Below are 18,705 nucleotides of genomic sequence, written 5' to 3' on the forward strand. Positions count from 1 at the left end.
AGCGCGCCATTTTGTTACCAGACCAAGACCTTTCCAGACAGCTATGATGCAGTTTAAAAACTCAGGTAACACTAAGCGAACTGAATGCGAGACAAATTCAAGGATCCATACAAATCAATCGATTTCATCCCTCATCGACTAGCTCTCGACCACCTTCTCAGCCACAACCGGCGGCTCTCTATCCTGAGGCTCACCAGTCTTGTCCTCCTTCATTTTCTTCTCATGCTCATCAACGAGATTGTGAATAGCAACACTATCCATGAACTCCTTCATCTGCGCAATCTTCCCATTCGAGTCGAAGCGGACAAGATCCACCATCTCTAGCTTGTATTCTCGCCCTGCAAGGCCAATCAGAGAGTCGTTCACATCGAGTCACAGCTCTGCTCAGTGAGAAATGGGGGAAGAAGAAGGGAGACACACCTTCCTTGGACTCGAACTCATAGTACGACTCGACTGCAGCCCACTACACACACCCTCGCATTAGCAAAGCTACAACCAGAATTCCCCCATCCCCTCCACCTTTCCCTACAAAAGAGCGTACCAGCACCGCTCTTTCCCCGCCCCCGCCCCCGCCCCTCCACATCATCAAGCAAGCATACTCACTGCACTCTCCCCACCTCCAATGACCTTCCTAACCTCACACCGTCTCGTCTCCAATTTGATAGCCGCCTCAATGCGAACCTTGATGTTATCGTGGAAAGCATCGACGGTCTTATATGTGCCGCTAACATGGAAATCGGTGCCCGAGACGGAAACGTCGATGCGGTCGGCCAGATAGGTGTGGAATATCTCTTCTTCGTTTCTGTTGCAGAACATTTCTTCGATTTGGTAGGGGGTGGGGTAGGGGGACATGGTGGGGATGGGAGGGGGGTAATGGGTGGAACGAAGATGTGAAAGGGGATTGGGTTGGAGAGGAGAGCAGGTTTTCAAATTCAAGAGCAGGGGGCTGGCCTTGAGATGAGTGTCTGTTGAATGGTATATATGCGCCTGAGTAACCAGCCCAAGAAGATCCTTGGTAACGACCACAGAGCGAAGACTCAAGATGGCTTTAAGTCCAAACTTCTTGAGATGGCAACGTAGATCGCAATAGATCTACATGCGCAATTCGAGGACCAGCGAAGAAGATCCATGGACAGTGACGAGGTCGATCTTGGTTCATGGCAACGGTGACAGCAAAGCTTAAGGATCAAGCTTCAACTAAGCCTCAATGATAGGCAAGGAGCGCATCGCAAAGCGAACCGATGATACTGTGGCGCTGGAGATGCTCGGTGGTCTGGATCTAGCACTATGGCTGGAGAGGGAAGGTGGTAGCGAAGTGAGCAAGCTAGGGATACCCAATCACCTATCCACTTATCTTACAGGTAGAGCAAGGCAGGGCTTCCTCCCAAAATTCCATTCGCTACCTCCTCAAAGCGCAATCAACAAACCCCCCTCACTTCCCACACGGCCCAGGCAAGATATTCCCCCCATCCACCGGCGCCCCAAACGCAAAGTCCACAATACCCAGCGGACACCTCCCTTGCTTCCCTCCACTCCCACCTCCTTGCCCCTTCGTCTCAACCAAAAGATCGCACTCCGCCGCCTCCTCAATGTACGCAGCCGCAACACAATTCCTCGTGTTAGCGCAGAGAACGCAACACTCGACCAGCGTCTGCGGAAAATCAGGGTAACTTGCAACATGGATCTCTGTCCCATCCGGCAACCCTCCGCCCGCAGCGTAAGAGGGCCCAGCGCACACGGCAGGTACAGTGGTGGTCAGCACGCCTGTTGCGGTAACGGTGTAGGGGGAGGGTAGGCGCTTTCCGTCGTCGTGGTCGTGGCGGCGTATTTCGTCTTTGTGGATGTGAGGGTTGTGGTGCAGGGGATTTTGGCGGTGGTGGTGATGGTTGTCTTGGTGGATGGGCAGGGCTGGTGGGGGAGGAGGAGGGAGCAGCCTGCTGATAAGGCGGAGGGCGCGAAGGGGGTTAGTGGGGCGGGGAGCGTGGTGGTGGCCGCGCGTTTGTTGATGATGGGGGTGGCGCCGCTGGGGATGAGGGACGTGGATGAGTAGGACGTTACTGTTATGCTTGGGAGGGTGGTGCTTTTGGTTATTCTAGATGTGATGTTTTAGTTAAGTCTTTCACGGGTGGTAGCATGGGAAGATGTGATATGGGTGCGTGAGGGATGATGCCCTTACGTCAAGGTTCCACCCTGCTCGACTTGCTTTTGGGTCTCAGTGGCACAATGTTTTGCTGTCTTTGAGACGGTGACAGTCTCGGTTTTTGTGGCTGGGCCATGAGGATAGATCAGAGAAGAGCAGAAGGGTTTGCCTGAAGAAAGGTTTTGGAGAACTTTGAAGGCCTCGTTCGCGACGTCTCTTTCTTGCAGTGGAGGACTCGCGGGTAGGCTTAAGGAGAACACGTGCGCAGTAGAAAGGAGCAAGAAGAACAGCTGATGAAAGACTCGCTCAAACATGATGAACACGAAGGATCAATTGTCTAAATGCGAGGCAGAGGGGGGAAAAGGCCGTTTTGTTGAATATGAGAAAGCGGAGACATCTCGTCGACGCCCGACGGAGCTTGTACACTAAAAGGTCAGGCCACTCTGTGCACATGGGTAAGGTAACCAAATCAAGGGCATGGGAATCTCCCTAGAGCTCTAAACAGGTCAAGCATGAATCACAAGCTTTCTCCGAAGCAACCGTAAGCTAGGCATTACTAGGGGTTGTTAAGGTGACCTTGCGAATACACAGTTATCATTGGCGGTGAGAGGATGCTAGAACAGATGTGTAGCGAAAAGGGGAAGACGGTCCCAAAGTATCCGGCCCCTGATGGCGCTAGTAAGGTCTGGGTGGGTCCAAATCCATTTTGGGTAAAATCGTGGCTGAATGCTAGTGGATGCACGTGGCAAGGATCATGATCGATCTTATCTGCCCTACCTCCGTAGCCGGGTAAGATCTAGGGATCGGAGACATTGACAACCTCTGACAGGATTTGTCCAAAACTTTGCAAGACTTTGAATGAAAGGGTCATCCTGACCCATAACCATTGTATTATTAGGGCATTGCCTTTGCTATTACGTCGGCCCTCATACTTCTTTCCTAGCTCGCTTTTCTTTCAACAGGTTGAAAGAACGAAGAGAACTTGTCAGGGTATCAGGAAGAACCAAACCCGAACCTTACCCGAACTCCTCCAATGTTCCTCGGCTCATCACCTTAGCCACGTACTGATGACGGTATTGTAGCCACGTTCTGAAGTCGCGAATCTTCCGAGCACCAAAAGGCCTCGCCCATTGCCTGATTCGGACTAGACTGCCAAGACGGATGAATTGATGGATGAATATCCTCGCCGTCTCCCAGGCAAGACTTGACAAGAATCTGTACGCTGTAGCGTCATGGCTTGGGATTTTGCTCGCCGGTCTCCTAGTTCACTATCGCATGCAACATATGGTTGTAACATGATGTTTGCGAGTAAATCTCTCTCTGTTTTTGCCGAGGTTCTCAAGATTGTTGTCCTATACAGGGCGACATTGTGAAGACTATAAAGATGCCTCGAGTTTTCTGTAAGAAGACCACAGCTTTCCAAGTTCATCACCCAACACACAGAAGAACATCATCTCCAACAGACTGAGGGAATTCACATCCAACAAACAAATAAAACCAAGTAATTCTTCTCAACCATCATCACCATGAGCCTCCCCGACTGGATCAAAGACTACCCCACCTCCCCCATCACCCCCAGCAAAGACGACTCCACCACCCAAGCGCTCAAAATCGCACGCGCCATGCGTTCCGGTCCCCCTCAAATCACCGCCGACGCCGCCATCGTCGACATGAACCCGGACATGACAATCAGCATCCTGCGGCTGCCGCAAAACGGCAGCACCTGGACCTGCATGCCAGGCAACGAAAACATCATCGGCAACAACGGCATGTGCGCCGACGTCGCCGGCATGCAATGGGGCACCTCCATCGCTCGCGGGCTCGACAAACCCACAAATGTCGTCCCGGGGCTGGTTTACATGCTGAATGGCGCCGTGCAGCATAGTAATACCAATCCGAAGGATACCACGAGTCCGGGGATTCCGATCGGGCCGCATATGATGATCATTTATCCCGTGCAGAGCCCGATTACCACGGCGCATACGGGCTTGCCGAAGAATGTCAGGGATGCCGGTGCGTGGGTGATGTTTGATGGGACGCCTTTCGCTTATTTGCATATTTGCGGGTATCCTTGGGTGAGTTTTTCCTTGAGTTGACCATGAATTTTGGGGGATGAAGGGCTGATGATTTGAGGTAGAGTGGCAATGTTTATGATTCAACTAAAAATCAGCCCGTCTGGAATATGCAGTACCTTCCGCCGGTGACCCAATAGATGCTTCCTGCGGAGACGGGGACTTAGAAGTCTTGAGGGTATGTGACGATGTTCAACAGTATCAAGGGTGCTAAAAGTGGGAGAGTTAAATTGTTTTGGTTTTGAATATGTTGTTGCACACTCGTTCTTGATGAATTTTCCCACTGTGGTCAAAAGCCACCTACATAGCTATTTCATCTGCAAAAAATGGTTTCAAATAGGTCCACCATCAAGATCAAGTCCGTTAGTCAGCTCTCCTCCTGCCTATCGAGCTTACCAGCCAGAGTGCCTCCATCGAGAATGCTGCCAAACATAGCAGCCTCGAAAAGATAATTAACTTGCCAAGCATGGTGATTCGCATGAGCAATCAGCCAGACCATTTCAAGCACCAGACCCCGGGAGAAAAGCTCAGCCATCTTAAGCCGCGAGGCTTCGACAAGATCTCGTTCCCGCCTTTCATCGACCTTGCCTCCCCTGACATACTCCAGAGGACCTATGACAAGGACCAGCCATAGGTCCCGGAGTAATGGCTCCTCCTGGTTACGATCGAGAAATTGGCGAACATAATTACATGTTTCTTCGCCATTGCACACATATTTTGGATCAAGAGGCCTAGAAAACCCTGTTGTACGATATTCCTTATCAAAAACCTCGTCGAAATCTGCTTCGCACTGAGGTCTCGCCGGCATCTTCCGGGCTTTCGGCCAGCCCAAGATCGCACGCCTGAGGAACATATGCCGATCATTCTGGATGTGCCACGTATACAGCGCGGCGCACATCCTAGCCAGCGGCTCATGCCATCTCTGCGTCAGCATCCTAGCCCCCGTCGCCGCATAGGCATCATAGACCCTACGTAACACGTCTTCACTCACGACGCCCGTGTCTGTGATATCCGCCACATTCAGGAACGAGTTCATGACCTCCGAATTCATCAGATCAGATCCCACGTCTACGACATCAGTCCCCGGCGAGCTGAAAACCAAGTCGCTCATGACGGCACCAGGATCGAAGCCCCGTGCCATCGCCTCGGCCGCCATACCCAACAGACTACTCTCCGACAGAGAAACGATCTGTGCAGTTCGCCGGCTCAATCGCGCTGACCGATTTGTCAACTGCGATTTGTGCTGCTTCTCTAGCGCGATCTTGCCTTGGATGTACTGCTTGCCAATGCGAACACCGAGTCGCCGTTCGCGGCCCCCCAGAGTCCGCAACGCGTGCGGGTCGGCCAGTGCCCTCTGCAGAAGCGGTTCCAAGGACGGGAAAATGTGGCTGTAGCCGTGCTCGTAGTAGAACACCATGTCAGTCACGTAATTGGAGAACATGGTTGGCACATCAGCGGCGCCCATAAGTAAGCTGGCAATTCCGCAGCCAAAGAGTGCATTGTTTGTCTTCAAGGCTTCAGGCCAGCTCTCCGCCCCGAGAATTTTGAGGACTTTGTCTGAGGCTTGACTCAATCCGGCACCTTTCGGTAGAAGGATGTTGCCGATTGAGTGTTGAGCGTCTTTCCAGCGCTGTAGTTCAGGGGCTAGTTGCAGTCGAACCAATGTGGGCTTTGATTCCGGGAAAGACGAGATCTTGATTTCGCTCAGGGACGACCTTTCTGATCCGTCGTTGATGTCTCTGAATAATGTGGCGATGCACTCTCGAGCCTGAATGGATAGCCTTTGTAAGTCGGCTACAGCGCCATTACCGATCAGACTTCTCGCCTCTGAATATCCGCCATGAACGGTAAATTTGTTTGGTCGTGACAGATTGTTGAATGGCTTCCCAAAACGGGTTCTGACATCTCTCCCCCAGAAATAAGAGGGAATTCCAGCCGTACTGCCAGGAGAAACACCTTCTTTGAGCGTTCTGACACTGATGTTGATCCCATCAAGATCGAATTCGCCCCAGTAGCTTTGCTGAGGCCGGGACAAACAACATGTGAGTACCATATCTATTGGCCCTGATCGACGAGCGGTTACTTTTTTGAGAAATATAGACGCTGGAGTGGCCGCCGGTTTATACCTCCTTAAGCGTCACATTTTGACCCCGAGTCACCAGACATGATATATGAAGAGGCTCCTGAACTTGTCAGTAGTTCTAAATTTCATACGTTGCCGTTTGTTGTATTCATGTCCTTGACCCAGAGACGGTGTAAGCGCCAAGACTTCATGTTGGTGAGCAGATTTGTCATTGCACCACAGAGTATTACGCGTCGCCAGAGTTGATCCGATGCCCAGATTCTGGGCATGCATTGATTTCCGAACTTGGCACTTGCGGCGAAATCTACAGAGTACGGGGCACCGTGCATATACATCGGACAATTGTTCGTCCGACACTTTTTTTTAAAAAACGCACTCAGAAAGTGGGTTGCCAGAGCTTGAGACAAAATTGGTGATGTGATTACACCCGAGAAACCTGGCGTCGACTGGTGTCACTTGTGGATGCGACCGAAATCGGCTAAGGATATGTGACTCAGGAGACAAGGCAGTAGAGAACCGATGAATATTGAGATAGATGGGTCAAGCTAAATAGCTGACTCCCCGTGAGTGACAAGTCTCTGTAATTCCTCAAATATCGCAAAGGGGACGCCTTCTAAGGAATTCCTTGTCGAAAAGCCGGATCTGCCCTCCGATTTGTATTACATGATCTGGTGCCTGGACGAGGTTAGAACTGCCCATTTGGCTATATCCACTGTTGGCTTTCGGACTTTCAAAGTTTTCATGTACTAGAAGATATTGTCTAACGGTTACGTTTCGCGTGGCGTAGTTCTCATCAAGTGGAACCAGCTATCCGTCCTTATCCTCGTCCTCATAAAATGTCGTCTGATCCAATCCCGCATGTCCCAGAACCACTCAACATTCGACCTACCATCGTCCCGTTGCACAAATACTTTTAGCGCGTCTCCATGACTGAATTTGACCCATAACGGTATGACGATCAGCTCCACAGCCACACCAGAAAAGATCCAAGCTGGATAGTCTCTATTGAGTCGGCGCTGTAGGATTCTGTCGATGTCTTTTCGTTGTGGTAATATCAAACTGCCGTCATGGTCGATCCAGCAGTCGCAGCGATTCATGGCACCAACGAGAGTGGCGAAGACCCAGGCAATGGTCCCCAGAGTAAAGAAAATATCTTTGGAGAATGTGACCCGGAAGAGTTTCTTCTGGGTGGTGTTCCTCAAGGGAATGCAGTATTGGATGAGAAGATTGAGTTCGGCACTTATGAACCAGGCGAAGAAGATTGCGACTTCGCCACTTACGCGACAGTTCCAACCGTCAGGTGGCACACGGCTGGATACCACGGCACCGCTGATTGTGGGGATCAGAACGATGAGTACAGGGAGGAAGCGACATTTGAGCCAATTCCAGATCCTGCTCGTCACTTTCGTTGTAACGATATGAGTGGGCTCTTGTGCCGAGCTATTGTTTTGAGCTGTCTGATGCGAGGTGTCTCTGTTAGATGAAGCGGTATGAGTGACCACATTTCTTGACTGGTGGGGATTGCCATTCTGCGAATTCCCCTGCCTGCCACGCGATGGAACATTGGGCGTGTCATTCAGGAGAGGGTCAGTTGGTCGTGATGTATCAGTATCCTGAGGGCGTTGCGCAGTATTGGATGATTGCAAAGTGCAGTATTGCTCAATTGACGGCTGCCAAGAATATATACCGCCGTGGAACATCCTATGGTCAGTACTTGGTTCTGTGAATACTCTCAGCTCATTCACTCGCCTAGTGATATCCGGCAGATTGGCATGCGGTGTGGGTTGGGAAAAGTGCTTCTGAAGATCGTCATGGAATCGATCTAAGATGCGTGGTATCCTGGCTTCGGTTTGGGAGACTCCGATGAAAGAGCTAAACAATAGAGCTGGCAGGATCCAGAAGTATAGCGACGAGAACGTGATGCTATGCATTTCGACGCTGATGAAAAGGGAGGTGTTGAAACTTGGACCGCCAATAGCAGCTGCGGTCCGTGCCATTGCGACTCCAATAATGGCGACAAAGGATGCTAATGCAATGATGGCTGGAAGATATTTCGTTGCCCGATCAGCAGCGAGTGCATCTGACGTGTGTCGAACAGTATCCAGCAATGATGCTTTATCGGTAGAGGAATCAAGCAGCGACCTAAAATTAATCAGATGATCATCAGAGTATGAATGTTGTACTCACTTCATGACCACGATTTGATGGTCAGCCTCTCCCCATTCATCGTATGCGTCAGTCACAAGAGCTAAACTTTTCCATCGACATTGCCTGATCTGCTCCTCTTCCCTTCTCTGCGCCAGTTCGTCTATGCCATGCCCGCGATGAGGATCGACATCAACATTGAGGCGTTCAAGCTCGGTTTTCCAGTCTCTAACTTTAGATTGGCATCTTGAGATTTTCAGCAGCAGATTCTGCACTGAATCAATTGGGTCGCCTAAGAGATGGACAATCACAAATATCTCTGTCTTTAGATTCAAAGGTGGCCGAGGAAACAATGCAAAGACTTGAAATAGGGGAAATTTCCATGTGGTCGCACGTGTCCAAATAGCTGATCCTTCATATCTGCTCATGCCAGAGCCTGCAAGGGCTTCGCATGTATCTTTCGTCAAGGAAGCATAGCCTGAGGAGGCAATTGTTAATCTGCTATCGTGAGGAATATTCTGGTTGGTGATATTCGTCACATTGTTCCAAAGGTCAACGATGCTGAAGCGCAGCTTGCCATGTTGAGACATTCTATTTGCAGTATCCTAGGTCACCTGACACCCGGTAGCATGCAGGAAACTTTGAGTTCCTTTCAAGGAGTCGGGCTTTTATGTATGTGCTAGGTGCTACATATCGTGGGGGAAAGCCAGCCTTGCAATCCGTTCCTTTGTCGCAGAGCCTCATTCGAGCCCAGATGGGTCTGGTGGCTTGACGTTACCGCCCTTGGCCTTATGTGACCGGCCTCTTTCCAGCGAATGAACATCACGTACGTCCTTGGCCAAGTCCTTGGCTGGTGCTGTCGATTCATTAGACTCATGTGAAAAGGGTTAGATCCGCCTCCGAACCGGCCTAATCTGGCTTTAGTCCATCGAAGTGCGAATTGGGCCCCCATCGGTGGAGATTATCCCCATCACGCCCACTGTCATATGATCCAATTGAGTTCTAGCCGCAGTAGCCGAGCAGTGTGAAAGCTCTGGAACACCGCTTGACGTGGGGTGTTGCACAATGGGTTACGAGTAGATGAGCGTAATCGCCGATGAATTGTCAGAATTGGCACTTGCAATGAAGCAAATAGATTAGTGATGACTTCATACGCACTACCCTTGACGGTATAGAGGGCCGTATCAGTTTGTGTAAAGCTTGTACTCATTGCATATGTAAATTCAGTGGTACATCAGTAACATAGAAATAGATGTAGGTCAGCGGAGGAAGGCAATGAATTTCAGAGGGCCGGTTTGAAAGCTACAGCGTAGGAAGAGTTCTGCCGTAATATTCATCACACCTAACCAATCGAGGCCGAAACGAAAACCCCGCGCCAAGGGCTGGAAAGCTGCTGCAGGACAACGGCTCGCACAAGATTTCGAGACGGCCAGATAAACTTAACCTACTTGCAGTCGAAGGAGGATGAAGACAAAGTATTGCTCAAATCGAAGAGAACAATAAATCGAAGCAGACTGGCGAGCGGCGTACGAAAAGAAGAGTGACCCGCTGCAATGAAGACCGATCAACACAGGAGACGGTAGTATCTTCTGCCACTCTGATTCTGGCAAAACAGTTGAATAGGGTTGCACATTTGCTGCTATTTATTGAGACCTAAAAACTAGTCGCCACAGTACCATTTTCTGGCTTCCCATGCATCAACGGATAGATACAAGCGACAGCTTTTCTCCCTTTCCCCCTTCCACAGCATCTACAGCCTAGACTCCTCGGGCCAACATACCTAGCGCGTAGCCTTGGTCCCATTGCTCCCTCCGGGCGAGGTGCCCGGACAAGGAAACAACCCGGCATTATACAACACAGCCGCATTATTAAACTCGGAGTATGCCTTGTTGATCTGCCAGTCTCCACCACCATGAGGCCCATGCCCACCACTCCTTGCCAGATAAAACTCATCAAATCCATACAGCGGCACAGGCTTGCTGTTGTCGACCCAGCGGAACCAGATCGTGTCGCAGCCGTGGATGGTGTCGAGGACTGTGAACTTTTCTGCGGGGGCCCCGGAGCTCTGTTGCGTAGTTTGGGCGGTGATGAAGTCGGAGCGGGAGGTGTAGGTTTGTGCGTCGGGCTGTGAGGGGGGAGGGTGTTAGTGTGAATACTTTGTGCGTTTGTGTGTGGGTGGTGAGGAGAAGGGGGAGGCGTGGCGAGGATGGTGATGAAGATGGGCGGGTGCTCTAGCTAAGTGAAGGCGTGGATTTGTTTGGGAGGGGAAAAGCAGTATTCTGGGAAAGGGAAAGGGCAAAGTAAAGGGGGATGCGGAGCCTACCAGCTTTCCAAGCAGGAAGTTCAGACTTGCTGACACTTCGAAGAAGTCGGGCGTGAGATACTTTTTAGCTGTTTTGGGGTCGAGCTTCTCAAAGAAGGAAATGTAGATCTGGAGGAACTTGCTGGCTTCGCCATCGTTGAGGCAGCCCCAGCGCTTTTCGATCTCTGGTGCTGCATTGATCGTGAATGGAAGGAGGAGGCCAAGGAGCAGCAGCGGGAGGGATAGTGCTTTGAGCATTTTGAGTGAAGGGGTCTATCAGGGGACAAGAAGCTGTACAAAGATGATTTCACAAGATGGGCGTAAGGTAGACCCGAGCAACAGGAATGCAGCTTAGGACCATGGCGGATTGGAAAGAGTATAAAACATTGCTGTGATGGAGGCTCAAGCTTTTACTAAACTAGATAGGGCTTGAAAAGCTCGATCATCTCGATGATCGAGTCCCGAGAATGAGGTTGGGCAGACCGTAAAAGGCTAAGCTTGTAGATCTAGAACCACGTGTAAGGCCGTTGACACGACTATTTGAGGTTCCGATGACCAAAGAGGGATAGCAACATATCCATTGAGGACTTCATTGAGGGGATTGAAAAGTGGTGTGATGGTGTCCTGGCTGCTTCGAGGCAAGATCGCATGGAAATCGGATCAGGTGATTCTTAGCGCAGCCTTACCGAGAAGCCACACTTGCTATGATAGGGCTCTGGATTCGAGAAGCGAGCAGTAGTGGCGAGTCTAGCCAAGACTGACTTGGTGCGAGAACTGGGGAGCTTAGGGCTGGAGATGAGTTGTTAGAACTTAGAAGACATGATGATCTAAAGGTAGGTGGAGACAGCGAGAGTTTAGGCGAAAAGGCGGTCTGGATGCTGTACGGAACGGACGTCACTGCGTGTCTGTGCTTTCCGCAATCCAGAGGTGATTGTACTTCGCTACAAGCCATCGGGGCCTATGGAAGGACTTCCATTGTCATGGGCTGGGTAGGTCGAATTCCACACAGTCTCTTACCAACTTCAGTGACCCATGATCAAAAGGTAGCAACAGCATTCGGTGGACTAGCCACGCCACCAGGGACCTTTCGCTCGTCAACTTCAATCCCGCCATGAATGACCTCATATCATGAAGAGAGACATCCACGGCTTCAAGTTTAGGGGGAAAAGGTGATGCTTACCTTCAGCGGCATACTACACACAAAGAAGCTCCACCTCCCCTCCTGCTCACACACCCCGGCTAACTCCTCCAGATCAAACATCTCCCCAACCGGCATCCCCCACCCTGCCAGAAACCACTCATGCAATCGGAACCCTTTCCTATCCCTACCCCCAAGGGGCGCCACCTCCCACGCCGGCGCATCCCCCGCCACGGCAGCAATTTCGTGTTCCCAGATCCACTCACACACGTCTTGCGTTGCTTCTACGCCTGCGAAATCGCCTGCATCCCCTCCATCTAAGCCTGTTTCTACCAGAATTCTCTGGTCATCGGGACAGAGGGTGTTGTAGGCTTGTGTGAAGCCTGAGCGAATGAAGAGGACATCGCCCGGGCGAAATGTGATGGCGTATTCGGTAACGAGTTGGTGGAGATGGGAGAGCGGGATTGGGGTGGAGGTGAAAGGGGAGAGGGGGATGGAGTGGCGGCCGGCGAAGGCAACGTAGTCGAGGAGGACGCCGCGGGTTGTTATGCCACCTGCTTGGGCGATTGCTATGGTTGCAGCGGGAATTAGGCTGGCGTGGAGGAGGGCAGGAGGATGAGAGGGCTGGGCAGGGAAGTTTAAGGTGTTAGGGGTAAGATAGAGGAAGATTACCGTCTATTCCCAGGGTAGTGCTATCCTTGATTTGAGATGGTGAGGTATCGTTGTAGTATTTCCGCTCCTCCAAATAGCCTGTTGTGAGATCAGTATGTGCTCAGGATTCCCGCTCTCTTCTTTCCCCCTTTCCCCCAGAAAGCGAGACAATGAGACAAGAAGACACATTGTGATTCCTCTATTCAAACAAACACCATACACAGCCTGCAATGAAACCTCAAGTAAAAAAGAAGATAACAAACCATAATGTCTCAACCCATCCCACTGACTCCCACTCTGCGTATCAAAACTCACAACATCATCATTAACGACGCGGCCCTTATGCCCTTTCGTTCTAATCTCATGCCTCAAACCTTCCCTACCATGAGGTGGAAAAGTCGGTTTGTTGAGCGGCCTTTTCCCCCACCGAAAGAAAACGTCAGCGTCACTATTACTGAATCCCATCTAGCCTGCTCCCCCCCCCCCCCCCTCTCCCCCTCGCTACTCACGCCCCCAATATCCCACACCAATACCAACAACCACAAAAACAAACAAAGTCTCAGAGCCTCAAACACAACTACTATCCTATGAGGGGGAATACACACCAATCAAGCGACACCCTAACCCCACTCCTAACCTCCCCCGCAGCGGCCGCGACAACAGACGGTGTGATGAGATTCAGCGTGCCAAGTTGGTCATGGGGCCCGAAACGGCCCCATGCGTTTCCTGGCGGGCCTGTGGGGTCGAGGGGGAGGGAGGAGAAGGGGATGGTCGATGGTTCTGTGGGCGGGCGCGGGTGTTGGTTTGGCGGGGGTTGGTCTTTTGTGGACATGATCACTCGCTTGATACATTAAAGGCTATTACGATTATGACGTCATCGGACCGGGGGGGGAAGATGGGTCCCGGGATCGAGAAGTATGGTTTTCAGGAAGTGTGTGTCGGAAAGAGAGGAGGTCGATGTCAATTTGTGGTTGCGTGCATCAACTTTACGCTAAAACCTTTCAAGGGATAAGGGGGCAAAGGGGCTTATTCAGGAGTAAAGTAGCATTTAAAAGATCTACTTGTTGCGAGTCTGTCTGCTATGATCTGAGCTACTCTGTCCGATCAAGAGTCTCGAAGCATGATACATGGTCGAGTAGGAAGAGCTACGAAAGGCTGCGTGATTTCGAATGCAGCGACATGGATGCTGCTGCAATTTTTAGATATATAGATTCTCAAGATCTTGCCTCTATTGAATTAGAAAGGAATCCCTTCGCTCAATCTCTTCACCGTCAACCACAACGGTCCATCAAAATCGCTCAGCTATACTGCTTACTCCATAGGAACATAATGATCTTCCAGGCAGTGAAAACCATAGCGCTGATACGAAACATTCGATAGAAGCCGCCCGTGTCCATACAATGGAAAGACGCACGTAAATGTTCTTTCAACTGGGTTGGCCAGCTTTGGTACTTCCATGTTGACCCTGATCCTTCAAGGTTTGGTTTTTGCGCAGGTACTAGCTTTGCTTGATCTACTGAAGATTTGGTGACAGCGCCGTCTAATAAATGTCTTGTCTGTATCATCATTCTATCTTCCAAATTTTTGATGGGAGTCTCATATCCAGCGCTTTCTACCAGTAATGCTAGGACGGTGTCGGACTTGTACCGAACCGCAATATCCAATGGAGTCATACCATAGCAGTCAGGTCTGTGTAGCTCGTCCTTCATCTCGTCAAAAGATAGCAAAGTTTTGACTACGGGTAAACGGTCCCATATCGCTGCATGGTGCAGTGCCGAACGGTTAAGACTATCTCTCGCCCGAAGATCGCTTCCATGTTCAACGAGAGATTCGACCGTCTCCGGCGCTCGTTTGTTTTCAACAGCATAATGTAAGGCTGGCCTCCCTTCAGAGTCTCTCGCGTCCAACACAGGATGCTCGGCAGCGTCTAAGATGTAATTGACTAGAGCCACATTGCCTCGTTGGCAAGCAAGGTGCAAGATCGATCTACCTGTCACGTCTACCACATTCAAATTGGAAACGTTATGCTTGTATACTCTATTGAATGTTTCCAAAGGAGTGTTGCTCGACCAGGCAAGGTAATGGAGTAAAGTCAGACCACGACGATCGCATGCACATTCGTCAATGAAGCCTCCATAGTAGTGCCATATCTTCTCGACAGCCAGGCTGTAGAACGTGTGCAAGGGCGTTTTGCCATCGATGTCTTGATTTAAAAGATCTGCCCCACAATCAATGAGGAGCCGAGATGCCTCATAGTCCGTTGAAATTTCGGTAGCGTTGTGCAAAGGCGTTCTAAGATGTACATTTAGCCATCCCACAATTCCATACCGCAAGCAGGGCATGCTTACCCGCCTTGATCGTCCATTGCATTTACTCTGGCCCCCTTTTCGAGAAGGTATTTGATCATAGAGAAGTCACTGAGCGACGCAGCAACCTTGATAATCGTCAGTTAGATTTCTATCTAACGGTGGGGCGAGGTATGTACATGCAGAAGTGTAGATCCATCTGGTTGCACGTCAAAGATGGTTGCTTGCTTTGTAGCGAGCAAAGTATCCAGAGCGTCGACATCCCCGGAGGCAACAATATCAAAGGCCCCGGCTTCCCACGGTACTATACTCGGAAAACACAGTTGCGACTGCAAGGAGAGACTGAGAACAGAACCGTCCCACGTCCTCCGAAGAAAAATCGCCAACTCGAATTTATATGGGCAGATCCCATACAATGCCGTAGCAAGAGCAATTCCATAGCCCTCTGATTTCCTTGAAATTTCGGTGGAGGCGTCGTTACCTGTGTGATATTCGTTTGTGTAGACGGGTCCTAGCCACAAGAGGAAATGCCAGAGGCGATAATTCTGGGTTTTCAGAACGCGGCTTTGAAGATATGATTGAATATGTTTGTGTCCTAAATCTTTCTGAAACGGCTGGTAATCATTGACGAGGCGATCTCTACCCTGAGTCGCGGTATGCTGAGGCTGGTAAAAGGTTCTTCTTTTAGTGGTGCTGGTTTTCACAGGCCGCAGGCTTAGACGACTAGCAGAGTATAAGACATGAACTGAGGATGGAGTGAAATCTGGCTGCCACAGTACTAACTCACATATTGAGTAGTAACAAGTCCAGAGAAAGTGTGGTATGATAAGATTCAATCCGGGCCAAAGAAGCCCTCAATCTCTGCCTATGATCGGGAGAGAACCACCTCAACTTCGCCCAAGCTCTCCGTGCTTTACCTTCTTCAAGTTGTGCATGAAGTGGACTTGTCAGCCTCTCCATCCCCCGGAGATCAAGCATACATTCTTGCAACCGGGCCTTAAACTCCTCCGTGATGAGTGCAGGATCCTTGACATCATCATCGAGTCTAGCTATCCCAGCGAGTGTTGACTGCAAAGCTCGGACTGCTGTGATATGATGCTGTATTTCCTTCGGCGCTTCAGAGACCAACCGTAACGTTTTATGGAGACATTCACAAGAGTGTGCTGCAAATGCAGCAATTGCTAGAACACTAGCCAAAGCTGAGAGAGGCTCGCCCATTGAGTATGTTGTTTCACTTCAACGCTGGGAGGCGGGAGGACGATGATTTTGCATTATACAACTTCGACACCGCAGTCAGTCTTGACATTGGTACTCTCAGGCTCCATGCAGGTATCGGGCTATGCTTTCTAAGGCTTGCCTCCTCATCAGACTCTCAAATACCTCATCACGGGATTCTCAATAGAACGACAAGCCCGGTGTCGGCATTTGCAAACGCCTGATGTGCCCCACCAGGGCCGATTGAACAAGCTGCGGCGGACTGTGCCTAGCGCTGCATAAGTCCAGATTTTGACTTGTGGGGGCAGCGCCCATTTTTGGTGACCCTAGTAAAGTGCTCGTCACTTGACTCGCTGCTATCGAAGCTGTGTCCTGCAGGCCAAGAAGATCAGCTGTAGTAATCGCAGCAGAGCCGCAAAACGACTCTGAACTTCCTTTGGAAGTCGATGACGACTCGGATCATAAATCACTTTCCAAGTGCTCCACGCCGCTTCCCATGGTAAACATTGATATCAAGAGAAGATCAGATATAGACAAACTTCGACCGTCCTACCGAGATTTGCGACTTTGACAGTGCGCGCATCGACTTAAGTATATCCACCTTCTGAGCCATGCCGCCGTCACAGCCCCCAGAACCGCCAAATGATAGCATCGAGTCAAGAGACTACGTCATCAAGGACCGAGTCTACTTCCTCCGTTATGGTGAGAGAGCCACGTGACATCCTATGCTTCGCCTTCTATAACTCATATCGCGTGTTGCAGGCGAATGGAGAAAGGGAGAGATAAGGGACCAGGACGGGAGCAGCGAAGAGAGCCCGCGATATCAGGTGACATTCTCCGGTTGTCTGAATTCGCTGGATCAAATTCCCTAACCGCGTGCTGGCGACGACAGATTCGGGACGATAACAATCGGAAGATCTATAGGATCGCTGGCTGTGATATACGGAAGCGTGTAGGCCAGTCACATCCTGAATAGGCAGCTCATATTCCATTCGAGGCTCTGAAGCAACTATGTGATGCTTGATATCGTATTTGAAGGTTCCTCTTGAGGAGAGGGAGCTAGTAGAGTCGTGGAATGGAAATATATATAAAGCGCAATCTCCACCATCAACAAGTCGAGGATGCCCCCTCGGCCCCTATTCTAGGCCATGTAGACGTCATCTGCAGGGGGTTGGTTCCAACGGCGCAGCCTGTCAGCCTTACTGACAGACCCTAAAAGGTTGCCTGTGATTCTAGATCATATAGTGGGGTAGTTCCAGTGGGGGCGATGTTTTCCACGCCTCTTGATCTATTGTTGTTGCTGTATCATCCTGCAACTTATCATCCAACGTCCTTTGATTTTGACGTAGGCTGTAAATTTTGCTATGAAGTGACACTTATCCTCCAGCAAGATGGGTCGTATAGTTTCCGTCCTGGGCGGGATCACGCAGGATATGGTGACCATTACGGAACGCCTGCCCGATAATGGGGAGACCGTAACCTCGTCCTCCTTCACCATGTCCCCAGGCGGTAAGGGCGCAAATTCAGCCGTCGCCGTCCATCGTCTCACCCGCCCAAATCCAAAGAATCATGTAGAAGGCCGTCCCAAAACTTCCGGCGAGGACATTCAAGTCCGCATGGTTGGTGCAGTGGGCGACGATGAATTCGGTCCAGCGCTCAAACAATGTTTGTATAACTGCGGTGTGAATGCCGACGGTGTCAGTCTTGTTCCGGGCAGAAATGGGATTGCTGTCACGCTTGTGGAGGAGAAGACAGGCGCCAATCGCATCATGCAGTTTCCTGGAGCAGCGTACAAACGGAAAGCCGAGGAGTTCTTGACGCTGGAAAGTCTGGGAGGGGGCGTCAAGCCTGATTTGGTCATCGCTCAGCTAGAGCTGCACCGAGAGACGGTTGAGCAGGCGATTGAGACGGCATATCTGAATCATATTGAGGTCTTGCTGAATCCGTCGCCTGCGTTTTATCTTCTGCCGGATATCTACCCGATGATTACCCATTTGGTAATGAATGAGACTGAGGCGGTGTTGTTGTCTTTGATCAAACCAGATGATATCGTCAATCAGACCGGATGGACGTCCGTGACAGAATACTTCCAGAAACTTGGGGTGAAAAACATTGTGATCACCTTGGGTGAGAAGGGTGCTTACTTTCTCAATGAGTGGGAATCTGGGTATGTAGAGGCCGAGAAAGACTTGAGAATTCTCGATACGGCAGGCGCAGGGTACGTATTTCCTATTTCACATTTGCTGACGAAGTCTTTCGTCATGACCGCCTCCCTCCAGCAGTGTATGCACTAACGCATTCGTCACAGTGATAGTTTTGTCGGCGGCTATACTGCTTCATACATGGCACAGAAGCTCGACTTGCCGGAAGGAGGCAAATGGGATATCAAGGCCGCAATCAGCAATGGGAACAAAGCAGCCGCACGGATCATAGAGCATGTAGGGTGTCTTGAGCCAATATGTTGGGCTGATGAAGTTGATAAGTCTTGGTATGATAGAGAACCAACAGCAATCGGTGAAGTGATAAATGCAGTATGAGGTTCTGTCACATCCCAAGAGCTTTGCCCTTCCAACATGCTGCGTTCCCAACATAACACATAGATCGTAGCCCAGATAAGCCTGCCAACGCCTCGCTGAAACCTCAAAATGTCCTC

At 50.5% G+C, this 18,705-nt stretch overlaps 6 protein-coding genes across 6 annotated transcripts; 1 reads left to right on the top strand and 5 right to left on the bottom strand.

Annotated features, from left to right (window-relative positions):
- Nucleotides 1-138: 138 nt before the first annotated feature.
- On the bottom strand, nt 139-852 carry KY384_004774 (uncharacterized protein; the record flags this gene model as incomplete). The annotated part of the gene is made up of 3 exons (XM_044813278.1): nt 139-338; nt 421-463; nt 604-852. The coding sequence occupies 3 exons, from the start codon at nt 850-852 to the stop codon at nt 139-141; spliced, it is 492 nt and encodes a 163-aa protein (XP_044669556.1).
- Nucleotides 853-4,579: 3,727 nt separating this feature from the next.
- KY384_004775 (uncharacterized protein) lies at nt 4,580-6,265 on the bottom strand (the record flags this gene model as incomplete). Its single annotated transcript, XM_044813279.1, has 1 exon — nt 4,580-6,265. The coding sequence occupies one exon, from the start codon at nt 6,263-6,265 to the stop codon at nt 4,580-4,582; it is 1,686 nt and encodes a 561-aa protein (XP_044669557.1).
- Nucleotides 6,266-7,062: 797 nt separating this feature from the next.
- KY384_004776 (uncharacterized protein) lies at nt 7,063-9,030 on the bottom strand (the record flags this gene model as incomplete). The annotated part of the gene is made up of 2 exons (XM_044813280.1): nt 7,063-8,437; nt 8,483-9,030. 2 exons carry the CDS (start codon nt 9,028-9,030, stop codon nt 7,063-7,065), a joined length of 1,923 nt encoding a protein of 640 aa, XP_044669558.1.
- A 1,190-nt stretch (nt 9,031-10,220) lies between these two features.
- KY384_004777 (uncharacterized protein) lies at nt 10,221-13,363 on the bottom strand (the record flags this gene model as incomplete). Its single annotated transcript, XM_044813281.1, has 4 exons — nt 10,221-10,565; nt 10,764-11,015; nt 11,923-12,555; nt 13,133-13,363. The coding sequence occupies 4 exons, from the start codon at nt 13,361-13,363 to the stop codon at nt 10,221-10,223; spliced, it is 1,461 nt and encodes a 486-aa protein (XP_044669559.1).
- Nucleotides 13,364-13,829: 466 nt separating this feature from the next.
- On the bottom strand, nt 13,830-16,055 carry KY384_004778 (uncharacterized protein; the record flags this gene model as incomplete). The annotated part of the gene is made up of 4 exons (XM_044813282.1): nt 13,830-14,823; nt 14,880-14,965; nt 15,017-15,551; nt 15,724-16,055. 4 exons carry the CDS (start codon nt 16,053-16,055, stop codon nt 13,830-13,832), a joined length of 1,947 nt encoding a protein of 648 aa, XP_044669560.1.
- A 1,388-nt stretch (nt 16,056-17,443) lies between these two features.
- KY384_004779 (uncharacterized protein) lies at nt 17,444-18,589 on the top strand (the record flags this gene model as incomplete). The annotated part of the gene is made up of 2 exons (XM_044813283.1): nt 17,444-18,270; nt 18,361-18,589. 2 exons carry the CDS (start codon nt 17,444-17,446, stop codon nt 18,587-18,589), a joined length of 1,056 nt encoding a protein of 351 aa, XP_044669561.1.
- Between the last annotated feature and the right edge of the window lie 116 nt (nt 18,590-18,705).

Source organism: Bacidia gigantensis (genome assembly GCF_019456465.1).
Source record: "Bacidia gigantensis strain McMullin 20006 chromosome Unknown contig_244, whole genome shotgun sequence".
Classification (NCBI taxonomy): domain Eukaryota; kingdom Fungi; phylum Ascomycota; class Lecanoromycetes; order Lecanorales; family Ramalinaceae; genus Bacidia; species Bacidia gigantensis.